We start from the raw sequence: 12,209 nt of genomic DNA, 5'->3' as shown, positions 1-12,209 counted from the left end.
AAAACGTTCCTTGAACACCTGCAGGGTCGGTGACTCCACCACCTCCCTGGGCAGCCCATTCCAGTGCCTGACCACTCTTTCAGAAAAGCAGAATTTCCTAACGTCCAGCCTAAATCTTCCCTGGTGCAGCTTGAAGCCATTCCCTCTAGTCCTATCACCAGTTACACGAGACAAGAGGCTGACCACCAGCTCGCTACAACCTCCCTTCACGTAGCTATAGCGAGCAACACGGTCTCCCCTGAGCCTCCTCTTCTCCAGCCTGAACAACCCCAGCTCCTTCAGCCGCTCCTCATCAGGCCTGTGCTCCAGACCCCTCCAGATCGGCTTTGTTGCCCTTCTTTGAACCCGCTGCAGGGCCTCAATGTCTTTCTTGCAGTGAGGGGCCCAAAACTTGACACAGCACTCGAGGTGCGGCCTCACCAGAGCAGAGCACAGGGGGACAATCACTTCCCTGTTCCTGCTGGCAACACCGTTCCTGATGCAAGCCAAGATGCCATTGGCCTTCTTGCCCACCCGGCCACACTGCTGGCTCGTGTTCAGCCGAGCACCAATCAACACCCCCAGGTCCATTTCCTCTGTGCAGTCTTCCAGCCACTCCGCCCCAAGCCTGTAGCATTGCCTGCGGTTGTTGCGGCCAAAGTGCAGGACCCGGCATCTGGCCTTGTTGAAACTCATCCCGTTGGCTTCAGCCCAGCTCTCCAACCTGTCCAGATCCCTCTGTAGGGCCTTGCTACCCCCAGGCACATCCACACTTCCAGCCAACTTGGTGTCATCTGCAAACTTACAGAGGGTGCACTCAGTGCCCTCATCCAGGTCTTTAATAAAGATATTGAAGAGGACAGGCCCCAGCACCGAGCCCTGGGGGACACCACTGCTTGCCAGCTGGATTTAGCTCCATTCACCACACTCTCCAGCCAGTTCCTTATCCAGCCAAGAGCGTACCTGTCCAAGCTGCCAGCTTCTGCAGGAGAATGCTGTGGGAAGGAGAACACTGTGAGAACACACTTCACCACCCCACATCCTGCAGGGCTCGGCTGCCCGCTGGGTTTCACTGCAGCACCCAGCAGCCTCCATCTTCCCATTCCCCTTGGAAAAGCAGAGACGAGACGTGGTCTGTGTTAGTTTCTTTATTAATCCATAGTCCGATAGCTGGTGTACAGGGATATGATCTATACATCAGGGGCTAAGACAGGGAGATCCAAAAGGCTTGTTTCCATAACAATTAAAAAAAGGAAATAAAAGTAATTTTTAAAACTTCTAAAAAGCTTCTAGTGTGTGCAGACTGCAGCATTCTCTAGGCTCAATGTTGGGTGCAGCCTCCCCCTACCAGCCCTACGAGCAATCTGAGCGCAAAGCAATGTCACTGCAGGTGCCGGGCACAGTTGCAGCACAGCACATTCCCTAAGGCGTAGACTAGGCCAAAGCACAGGACCCACACACAACTCTACGGTGATGCTACAGGGTCAGCTGTTGCAGTGGGTCTAGGTAGGTTATTGTACACAGCAAGGGTAATGGATGGAGTCTGTGCCTACTTCGAGGTGGGGTGAGGAAGGGGTTGCCTTGCTTTCCATGGCTAAGCTGGGCCACTTGCTTTGCTGCATCTGGGTTTTTTTATCCGGACTACAGCAGAGCCAGAGACTTTCCTGGCATACGTGCACCCACTGTGAGACAGGGCTGCCCTGCCTGAAGCTGGAGGTGGGCTTGTTCTGCATGTGGACACCGAGAGCAGCATCAGGCCCTGCTAAACAAGTCCACAGCCACCTCTGGGGAAAGGGCAAGGGGGTCTCCACACCACCATGCTACAAAGGCCAGACTCCCCTGTTGGTTAGGCAAAGGACAGAGCTGGGGACACAGACCTACTGCTGTCTGCATCCTATCCTTCCAGGGTCAAGTTTTGTAGCAGATTCAACCTTCTGCACATCTCGGTGCTGCCTGGGCAGCCCTGAGCACCACGATTTCTCCTGCCAGAGCAGCAGCCCCAGCACTGCCCTTGCTTTCAGGGTGACGACTGCTTAGCCCGGCGGCTGCAGAAGGGCATTCACTTGGCCAAAGTGCAGCCACTCAAGGGAGCAGCTCCCCCCATTTCTGGGATTGGTCCTGGGTGGGCCAACATCCACGGGGCCAAGGGTCTGTGCTCATTTGTGCCCTCACAGGGAGGCCAGGAGGCCCTGCAAAGTAGTGCAGGGCTTCTGGCTCCTGCCAGCTCCTGGCCCATCTCCTGAGCAGATATTGTGCTGAGTAGAGCTAGGCACAACCCAGTGCGTGGCACAAGCCTTCCCTGCTCTCACTGCCTATCTTCCCTGGGCCCCAAGCACCTCAGTGCAAGCTGCCAGCCTCACCCCAGCTGAAGCCAGCACAAACTGGGGCTTGCACCATGGACCAGCCCATGGGGCTGCCCCCGTGGGCCTCTCTCTTCAGGCCAAGAAGGGACCAGACTCAGATGGAAGGGCACAGGACAAGACAATCTGCCACCCTTTCACACCTGTAGGCTCCCAGCTCCATTCACCAGAGCTGCTCACATACTCCAAAGGCTTTGCCCATCCTGCAGCCTGAAGAGGTATTTGGGAGTGGAGCTGTTAGTGCTTTGTACATACTGCTAGAGTGTCCCTAGGTGTTTGCATAGTATTTATTGGTTCATATACACAAGGCTGATTGCTGTACAGTTTACACTTTCAACATAAGCAACGAGCTCAGTGCTCGACCCAGAGCCCTGCCCTGGCAGGAGATGCTGCACATGCTGGGGAGAGGAAGGGCAGCCCTGCATCAGGCAACACTGCACCCACAGCCCTCCTCTCTCACATCCCCAATTGCTGCCCTCCCCCTACCCCAGCACTCACTGAGAGGGATGAGAAGTGAGTCCAGCAGAGGCAAGAATGGTGACGGGGATAGAGCCGCTCTTCTCCTTCAGTGAGCAGCCCCAGCCTCCTTCCTGCCACTGGAGCACTGCACAGGGATGTAGTGACGCAGGCGGACGTGCGAGGGTGGATTCTTCTCCCCTCTCATTTGCTGCCAGTCCAGCTCTGGCCTCCCAGAGGAGCCGAAGGATGCCCCTTGTGCGTGCTGCTGTCTATAGGCTCCTGATGGCAGCAAGGCAGGGACAGGGTCCCTCTGTCTGCTGGAAGTACTGTAGCTCATGCGTCTTGCAGTCAGTCAGTCATGCGGATAGGACGGTAAGTATCTCGTACAGAAATCATGCCATTAGCCTATTGAAACATGTACAGCCAGCCCTGCTTCCCTCCAATCTCTGTTTTCCTCTCCTCTCTTCTCAGGTTGGTGTGGAGATCAGTGGTTTGGTGTTGAGGTGAGATCCTGGAGAGACACAGAAAGACACAGAGATGGGGTCACCAGGCACATGTAGTCCCAGCCTACACTTGTTCCACACGCATCCGTTCTGACCACCCACAAGATGAGTTTTACAGGAGGTGCCAGAGAGGCAGCATCAGAGCATGGACGAGTGCCCTGCCTGGAACCCACAGCAATGGCACAAATGGTATCAATGGTGCCACCTCAGATGCAGGGAGCAGCGATAAGTAGGAGCTGAGCTTCACCAAAGCCAGCACAGCACTGAAAGGAGCTGGGAAGGCTGCTGTAGAGCTTGGGACAGATATATCCCATCCATTGGAGGCCAGCCCTGTTTCAACGAAGGTGACTCACTGCACCTTGTTCTCACAGGAGCATGGAAGACCCCACAAGTTCTTAATGCACTCCCTGAGCTGCTTTTGCATGCTGTAGAAAATAGCAAGAGTAAAGCAGCAGGAAGACTGCCTCGACTGAGGCTGGCCCAGGGACTCTCTAGGGACAGCTGCAGACAATAGACACTGTCTGTATGACCATATGTCCACAAACACAAAGGTCTTGACTATCATGTACCACAGATATCTCACTAACATAAAGTAGAAATTGGAGAGAGAGAGAGAAGACAGACACCACCATGCAATATACATCCCTGCTACCTTTAACCCAGCGGGACAAAGAGCTGGCACAAAAGGAAGAGCAAAGGTGGGGGGTTACCTCCAAAGAGGCCATTTGAGGGGGGTCAATGCTTCCCCCTTTTCAGACTGGCTCGTTTCACTATCTGAGCCCCCATCCTGCTCCCGGAGACCTCCAGTTTTGGGACACGCACTTGCACCTCCTCCTGAGGGAGCCACAGGGACAGGAGGCAGGACATCACCCAGGTGAACGGACAGACACAGAGAAAAGGACAGGAGAGGGAAAGGCTGAGTCAGTCAGCAGAAGACACCAAGCAAGAAGACTGGTGCAGGGGCAAAAGCAGCCCCTGGCAGCCTTAGGAGGAAAACAGGTGATAGAGGTGAGCAGGACAGAAGAAAGGACAGAGGATGGCGGAGCCCTGGAGCCCACAAGTCCTGCAGAGGCAGTGCTGGCCCCGAGTAGGGCACTTGCAAGGCACAGCCATGAAGCACACCGTACCTTGGCCCCTAGACCGTCCCTCTGTAGGATGGAGTACATGAAGTGATCAGCCTCTGCCTCCAGGTCTTGGGGCTCCTGTAGGGAGCCCTCCATGATCAGGTCCTCATGCTCCTGTCTGTCATCCGTGCCATCGGGACCCAGATGACGCACCACCTTCCGGATGACCTGCGGAGACCCATATGCAGCCTTCATCACTGCCAGCCCCGACATCAACCCACACAAGAGGACGCAGCCAGCCCCGACACCATGCCTTCCTTCTTGCAGGTCTGGCCCTCAGCCCCGTGCACACCACCCCCTGGCAGAATCTGGCTGGAGAAGAGCCACGACTGTAATCGGAGAAAGCAGAATGCAAGCACCCTGTGCATGGCCCTGGGCTGCAGAGAGGAACCACATGGAAAGAGACAGGAGGAAGACTGTGGAGAGCACCCTACAAACACTCAGCCCCAATCACTCACCTTCTTGGTGATTATATTGCCTTGTTCATCCGTGAACTGCTCCTCAGTCACGTGCTCCCCAGGGAGATGGAGGACTTCGTTGCCCTAGAGGAACAGGAAGAAGAGCATTTCAGGGCGCAGCAGAGCTCTCCAGCACGCAGCCCGGCACACACACAGCCCCAGCCCTGCCTCTGCTCTCTGCTATGCACACCCCAGCACTGCTCCCTGCCCATTACCTTCACAAGGACACGCCGGCGGACGACTCTGGTAGAGAGAGACTCCTCGTCGTCCGCCAGCCCCTGGCTCTCCCCGAGCTCCTTGTCCAGCTCGCGGTGCGCATGATTGAGCAGGAAGCGCACAGAGCCCCTGACGATGTACAGGACATTCTGGCAGCTGACCAGGAAAAAGGCCAGCAAAACCACGACAACCAGCAGCTGGACCAGGAAAGACCACATCCTGCCCCTGCAGGGTCGTGCCCCGCACCCCCTCTCAGAGCCCAGCCATGCTGTCGATTGTGGCGGGCAGAGCCCTGGGCACAGGAGCTGCCCACAGGTCTGCACGCACCCCGTCTCTGCAAGCACTGCTGTAACCCTAGCTGCTGCAGATCAGCTGCCCGGGGCGGGAGAAGGGAGAAGGCAGGTGGGGTGTCCTTTGCACTCACAGCTTCTGTCAAAGTCATGGGATTGGGACTGCAACAGCAACGCCCGTCCCCTGTCAGGCAGTGACAGGGAGAGTCATGACCCCCTTCCACAGCAGCCTGACAGGGCAGAGAGCAGTCGTCTGTCACAGGACAGACGGAGCTACACGTGGCACAGAGCTGAGCTCTGCCGTGTTGCAGCTGCAGCCCTGCTGTGCCTGCCTGGAGGCACACGCGTGCTCTCATCCCATCCCTATCAGCTCCACATGGCCATGGCGGGATGCCCATCACCCCTCCTGGCCCCCAGACCAGCTCTATTTCTGGCCCAGCAAGCTGTCAGGCCAGCGGCCAGGGCAGATACTCAATAAGGAAGCAAGCGGGGAGCCTGCCTGAGTTATAAATGGAGAGCGAGAGCTCACATATTGGGTGTGCAGCATTCTATTCTGGGCCAAGAGGCCCCCCCAGGGGCCAGGGCAGTGGTTCTGCCGGGACTTCCTGATCTGGTGGTGGGCAAAGTGCTGCATCCGCTGCTGCTCTCAACCTCACCTGCCCAAAGCAGAGGCTGTCGGGCTCCTCTGGCCAGCTGCCCGCGGGGTGCTGGGGCTGCCAGTCGTTGTCCTCTGTGGAGCTGACCCGCATCAGCTCCACGTCCAGCGCCAGGACCTGCTCTTGCTCCTGGCCCTGCGCCCCAGCAGCCACGGTGTGTGCTGGGCTCAGCCGTCGGGTGACCCCCTCCTGCCAGGAGCCCTCTGTCAGGTCCTGTAGGCAGGAGATAAAGGAGCCTTCTGCATTCCAGTCCCTCAGCCTGGGCACCGGAGAGGGACAGGGAGAGAGAGACAGAGAGAGAGAGGCAGTCAGCTTTGTTGGAGTGAATGTTGCACCCAGAACACCAGCTGACAGCTGGGCACAGCTGCACCCCGCCAGGCACAGAGCTCCTGGTGCTGCCAGTGCCTGGCACAAGCAGCACACAATGCAGATGCACAAAGGGCACGGGCCTTCTCCCTGCCACGCTCTATGCCCATCCAACACCCCAGTCTGCAGGCTTCTGGGCCATGCCTCGGAACATCACTGGGCTCTCATGGGACCAGTGCTGCTGGGAAGATGGCAGAACACAGCCCTGTGATGGTGCTGGGAGGCACAACCCACATGCAGGGCCTGGCTGTCTGCGGGGATTTCCCCTGGGTGTTTTCAAGGAGCCCCCAGAGAGTCCCCAGAAGGTTTACAGGCACATCGCCCAAGCCACTGCTCTGTGTGGGGTGCTGGGCTCCAGAGCTGGAGGTTAGCAGGGAAGCAAGCGAGGCTGGGAGGTTATTGCAGCTGGCCCAGCACAAGGCAGTAGCTGGCGAAGCTCCCCTTCCACTGCCCCCCTGTCACTGGGACCACCATACCTGTCTGCACTCCTCTCCACTGTGTGGCTCACAGTCGGCGATGCCACGATCCTGGCTTGTACCTTCTGTTGAACTGAAACAAAAGAGACTTCACTCTCTGGGTTTTGCTCTCCAGTCCCCAGCTGGTGGTCCCTGGCTGGCGTCTTCCCTTCTGGCCTCTGCCCTTCCTCCTGCTCTAGCAGTTCAATCAGCCCGTTCATGGCATCTGAGTCCACTGTGTCATCCTCAACTAAATCCATAGAGCCCATGTGGTCTGGGCCGTGTGCGTCTGTCAGAAGTTGCCCTGGGAATCGACCTTCGCTTGTGGCATCCGAGTCCTCAGCCTTGCTGCACTCCAGAGAGGAGTCCTCAGCCGTCACCAGTGAAGGGGTGAGCCCTGAGGACCACACCTGCATGTCAGACATCTCCATCAGGGCGTCCTGCTCGGTGGCGGCCATAGGGATGGCGTCCATGATGGCCACCTCGTTCCAGTACTGGTCAGCACGCAGAGGGGATGGCAGCATATAATGCAGGGAGGCAGGGGAGAGCAGCTCGTCCTGCAGCGAAGCATAACCTACATGGGCAGACAGAGGCGATGTCTCCAGCAGCCATCTCACACACACACAAGCACAGCAGGGTGAGAAGGGAAGCAGCCTCTGGGAGGTGCGTGCTCACAGCGGCTGCTGCCTTCGCGCAGTCCCTCCTGTCCCTGCAAGTGCCCCCATGCCTCACTCTGAGTGCTGGGCAGCCCCTGTGGCTGTCCATTCCCCTGGTGAGGACAGGCTTGGGGACTGGTGATGCCCCATCCCTACTGCAGGACACGATGCCCTCTCTTGCACCCTGCTCTACCAGCCCCCAGTTCCTGCCCATAGCCCCCAACCAGCATCTGAAGGTCAGCCTGGAGCTCAGGTAGCCAGGTGCTGCAGGCACTAAATTCCCAAAGCTGACCCATGAGCAAGGAAGGATGACCCTGGCAAATGTCATGCAGCCCTGAAGCCCTGCAGGATGCAGCCCACTGATGTCCCCAGGTCTATAAGCGATCATCATGTCCTCATCACTGAGGGCCTCATGCACAGCCCAGGCACACCAACAGAGACTACAGCCAAGCCAAGCAGTCTCAGGCATGCAGGCAGCATTTTTTTTTGCCTTTACTGAGCCACAAACCCTTTGTTCAGCCCTACGGAATGAAAGAGAAATCCTGCTCCCCAGCAGCCAGGGATCGTCAGCAGCAACTGGAGCACAGTGTTCAGCCAGGAGCCCCCAGCCTCCCCAGTGCAGGGCCACTAAGGGAAAAGCATGACACAGCCAAGAGAGAAGCACTCCTGGATGACATGCAACTGCTGGAACAGGACACTGCTCCCAGAGGGCTCAGCTGAGGTGGAAACGGTGTAGACAAGCAGAGGAGGAAGATGAGAGGAGAAGCCAGGATGAACTCGGAGGTGACAAGAAGTGGCCCCAGGAGTGCCCACATCTGGTGGCAGCAGGTGGCACATTTGAGAGAACACAACAAGGGCAGATACGAAAGGGAAAAGCGATGAGCCAGAGCTGCACAGGTGGTGCCTGGGTGCAGGACAGCAACAGCCCCATCCCTGCCCATGGCACTGGCTCTCCTGTGGGACGCATGACAGTGGTCCAGCTCCCAGGCACAGCCATGGCCGGGCAGGTGGTGCTGGGAGCAACAAGCCAGGCACATCCCGCACTGGTACCTCAGGAGGAGGAAGCCCCGTGTGTCTGTTCTCCATGGAGAGCAGGACCAAGGTTCCCATAGCACAAGTCCCCATGGAGAGACTGCAGCTGTCTGCAGCACCTGGCGCCCACCAAGCTCCTAGGGGCAGTGCAGCTGACTTGGGACAGACATCAGCCCCACTGCGTCCACAGCGACTCTGCTCCTAGCCCCTCCAGTATTCCCTGCACAGGACATGGGGCTCACCATTCATCTGGGAGGGTGAGAGTGAATAGTCCCTGTCTGTGTAGCGCCAGCTGCCCTTCATGCTGCGGCTCTGTCGGCCAGAGCCCTCCAGTGTGCTGACAATCTCGCTGCGGTCGATGTTCCTCAGCGCCGTGTACAGGTTCTCAACTGCAGGGAAAGCTGGTGTCAGCAGCAGGCAGGGCAGGCTGGCAGTTGCAGCCATGCCCCAGCTGCCCTCCAGGCAGGTGTGCAGGAGCTGGTGGCCCAAACTCAGCCAGAGAGCCCTGAGCACACATATACAGGCTGCATGCCCAGCCCAGACACCATCACCCTTGTCAGTACTCACTCTTGACACCCTTGCCCTCGCGGCTGACCCAGAGGTTGAGTAAGGCTATGCTCTGCTCCAGCAAGGAGTTAGGGTTCTCCACACGAATCCTGTTGATGTCATCCACCCCAAACTGCAGCTCACGTGCAAGCTCTGGGAGAGACATGCCATTTCAGCATCACATCCACGGGCAGCTCCCCAGACAGCATAAAGCACATTCACACAATCCTGCAGCATCTTTCTGGTCTTCCTAAGTGCTGAGCTTCAAGGTGCACTGAGCATCCATCAGGTGTGGACTCACCTGCCCAGCTGAGGCCCAGCTGCTCTGCGATGTCGATCATCTTCTGGTCCGCCCTGTCAGTGCTGCTCAGAGAGCCTGGAGGAGAAGAGGGGGTCACAACTCCAGTTGTGGGTTGGGGTAGGAGTGAGGTGCAGGCTGCAGGGGCTCAGCACAGCCCCGCAGGCAGGACCAAAGAAACTCCCAGGGAACAGGAGGATGCCACACACACAAGTGCAGCAGGGTCAACTCAGCCCTTCCTCCTGGACTGGGCACCCCTACCCTAAGCAAAGGAGGTGGGATGCTTGAACAGACCCAGTAGGCTGCATACCGAAACTGCTCTCACTTCGGATGCTATATCGCTCCCGCAGAGACAAAGGTGTCAGTGTTCTCCTTCGCTCCTCAGTGCCACTTCCCTGCAAAGTGGGGACAAACCAAGGGGTCACCAGCCAGAAGAGAGAGTAACAGCTCAGCCCTGGCACCTGGTGGTGTGGCCGCTTTGAGAAAGGAGAGCTGACCTTGGTGCAGGGTGGAATGCTGATGTTGAGGTGGCAGAGCACATGCTGCAAGTCCTCGTACTTCATGGCCTTGCGCAGGAAAGACAGGGAGCCACTGGCTTCCCGGCTGCTGTCCCGGACCTGCACACCAAGCACCCAGGTAGGGGGGTTGGAACAGGGCACAGGACCCCACCACAGCCCAACTCTGCACCTGCCATTACCTTGATGGAGATGGCGAGGCGGTTCTCCCGGAAGGACTGGAAGAGGAAGGTGCGTGACTGCGTGGCTTTCTTGACGGGCACCAGGTTCCCTGAGAGCTCGACATGCAGAGGCATTCCCTCCACCACCTGCAGGGAGTGAAACATGGGCTAGGAGCCTGCAGAGAGCAGCTTCTTCCTTCTGTCCTCCAGGAACGTTGCAAGAGACAAACCTCAATGTCCCTGCTACGGGCCACTTCAGTGAAGTTCTCGTGCTGCTCCAAAGTCTTGTCCACCTTGTCATCAGTCATGCAGTAGCAGCGCAGCCGGCCTTCCCGTCCATCATTCATCTTGGCAAACACCACAAATTTGGCCATGTAGGGCACAGCTGTCAGTTCCTTGTACAGCATGGTGGCAAAGTGCACAGCCTCAGCAGTGCGCGGGCAGTCAGCCAGCCAGAACCTGTGGGAGGGGTTGATCAGCGTGGTGCACTGAGGGGGGGGAAACAGCACCCACATAGGCTGTGAAGGAGCTCCAAGTGTGGAAAACCCATCCAGGGCAGGGATCTTTCCCAGGAACAAGAGTCCCATCCAATTACATGCTTAGCCATGACTCACCTGGCAGACACATTGGTGGTAAAGTTAGCGCACTCCTTTTCATAGACTAGCTTTGTGGTGCCTGTGATGTCTTCCCACTGAGCTTGTGCTGTCCCTCCTGCAGCAGCAGAAAGCAGGAGTAAGCACATTGCTTTCTCTCTGCAATGGATCTGCTTTCCCCACTGGACTGTGCAACCTGTCCTTGACTTCCAAAGCTGCATCCCACCTCGGCTCATCCTGTTACCAGCCCACTCATGCACATGGCCTCACCTATCACAGAGCAGAGCAGGCGCAGGCTGGTGGTGTCACCCTCACCACTGTCTCGGGGATTGTCCTTCCAGGATGGGGGCAGAGGGATACGGAGGCCAATGGGGCGGTGGAACTTCCTCCGGCGAGGCTCCACTGTGACGATGGGGCTGAAGGTTGCCTGGTTCCCCAGCAGCTTGGTCACCAGCTCATCAGGCACGGGCTGCGCCTGTGGACAGCACAGGTGGGGTGATTGGGGCCAGCTCTCTGCAATGCTGAGGTGCTGCCTGCTGGTCTCCAGACCAGGCTCTTTAGCACCTCACCTGCAGAGCCAGCCTCACTTTCTTGGTGACAGCGGTGTCTGGGAAGGTGGCCTGCACCATGGGCACCAGTGTGCTTTTCAAGCACCCTCCCTCGGGGCCAATCATGTCACAGTCCTGGCAAATCCGGGACATGACCACGAAGTAGAGAGGAAAGTCAGTGGTGATGATGCGGCAGACCCTCTTCTTCTCCAGCTCCTCTTGACTCTCCAGCTCTGCAAGTGCAGCACAGTCATCAGTGCTCCTCCATAAACCAAACCTATGGCTCCCATCCACCTCCTCCTCCGGCTGCACCAACCATGCCGCATTCGGTCCCATACCATCACCTCCCAGTGCTGGCCATTCCCAGGACAGCTGCAGTTCTGGCTGGGGTGTCAAGCCCCCAGCCTGGCACGCTCACCCTCATCCATGCCATTGAGCAGTTGGTCCATGTATTTCTCCTCATAGCGGTTGCGGTGCTCCTTCCAGACAGAGCCATTCTCACTGCGTAACACCACCAGCTCACGGTCCCCACGTCCGTAGGAGGCAAAGTGAGGAATCTCCACGATGACGGGGCTGCAGATAAGGGAGGAGGCATGCTCACACCATGCTGCAAAGGCTCACCCCAGCACTGTGCTGCGCTTGGCCAAAGTCAGGAGCAGGATCCCCACAGACAGCCAACAACAGCCTATCCCCCAGCCCCTAGAGGAGCCCAGATCTGTTCCCAGCCCAAGGGATGGCCCCATTCCCTGCCATGCTCACCTGAGGAACTGGGCGCCAGCGGGCCCCAGCGCAATGATGCGGCTTGCCAGGCCCTCCTCCTCAGCCAGTGGTGGGGGTGCAGGCAGCTTCTGAGGCTTCACCAGGCGGCAAGTGATGCGGGTGGGTGCAGCACAGGCACGGGGTGGGATGACCACACGCAGCCCGTGGTGCCGGCTGCCCCGCATGGAGCCGCCGCGTGCATCCACCATGAAGCTCACCAGGAACCTGCAGTGGG

At 58.1% G+C, this 12,209-nt stretch overlaps 1 protein-coding gene across 8 annotated transcripts in view; it reads right to left on the bottom strand.

The window, feature by feature from the left end:
- Nucleotides 1-1,112: 1,112 nt before the first annotated feature.
- Nucleotides 1,113-12,209, bottom strand: part of ANK1 (ankyrin 1) — a 50,309-nt gene continuing 39,212 nt past the window's right edge. For 4 of the 8 annotated variants that reach the window (XM_090125745.1, XM_090125746.1, XM_090125749.1 and 1 more), the window contains 18 exons: nt 11,975-12,199; nt 11,634-11,788; nt 11,237-11,448; nt 10,938-11,142; nt 10,689-10,785; nt 10,305-10,533; nt 10,096-10,221; nt 9,896-10,015; nt 9,709-9,793; nt 9,402-9,476; nt 9,122-9,253; nt 8,797-8,943; nt 6,888-7,440; nt 6,046-6,304; nt 4,884-4,967; nt 4,429-4,593; nt 4,012-4,135; nt 1,113-3,309 (listed from right to left, as the gene is read on the bottom strand). In XM_090125745.1, the coding sequence (XP_089981871.1) occupies nt 4,037-4,135; nt 4,429-4,593; nt 4,884-4,967; nt 6,046-6,304; nt 6,888-7,440; nt 8,797-8,943; nt 9,122-9,253; nt 9,402-9,476; nt 9,709-9,793; nt 9,896-10,015; nt 10,096-10,221; nt 10,305-10,533; nt 10,689-10,785; nt 10,938-11,142; nt 11,237-11,448; nt 11,634-11,788; nt 11,975-12,199 (2,968 nt within the window). In that variant the 3' untranslated portion in view covers nt 1,113-3,309; nt 4,012-4,036. Of the gene's footprint in view, nt 3,310-4,011; nt 4,136-4,428; nt 4,594-4,883; nt 4,968-6,045; nt 6,305-6,887; nt 7,441-8,796; nt 8,944-9,121; nt 9,254-9,401; nt 9,477-9,708; nt 9,794-9,895; nt 10,016-10,095; nt 10,222-10,304; nt 10,534-10,688; nt 10,786-10,937; nt 11,143-11,236; nt 11,449-11,633; nt 11,789-11,974; nt 12,200-12,209 lie in introns of those variants that run through there. The other 4 variants (XM_090125751.1, XM_090125747.1, XM_090125750.1 and 1 more) reach the window with 4 other exon arrangements.

This window comes from Phasianus colchicus, chromosome 27, assembly GCF_987193195.1.
Source record: "Phasianus colchicus chromosome 27, bPhaCol1.hap1.1, whole genome shotgun sequence".
Lineage (NCBI taxonomy): Eukaryota > Metazoa > Chordata > Aves > Galliformes > Phasianidae > Phasianus > Phasianus colchicus.
This window is presented reverse-complemented; position numbering and strand designations above follow the sequence as displayed.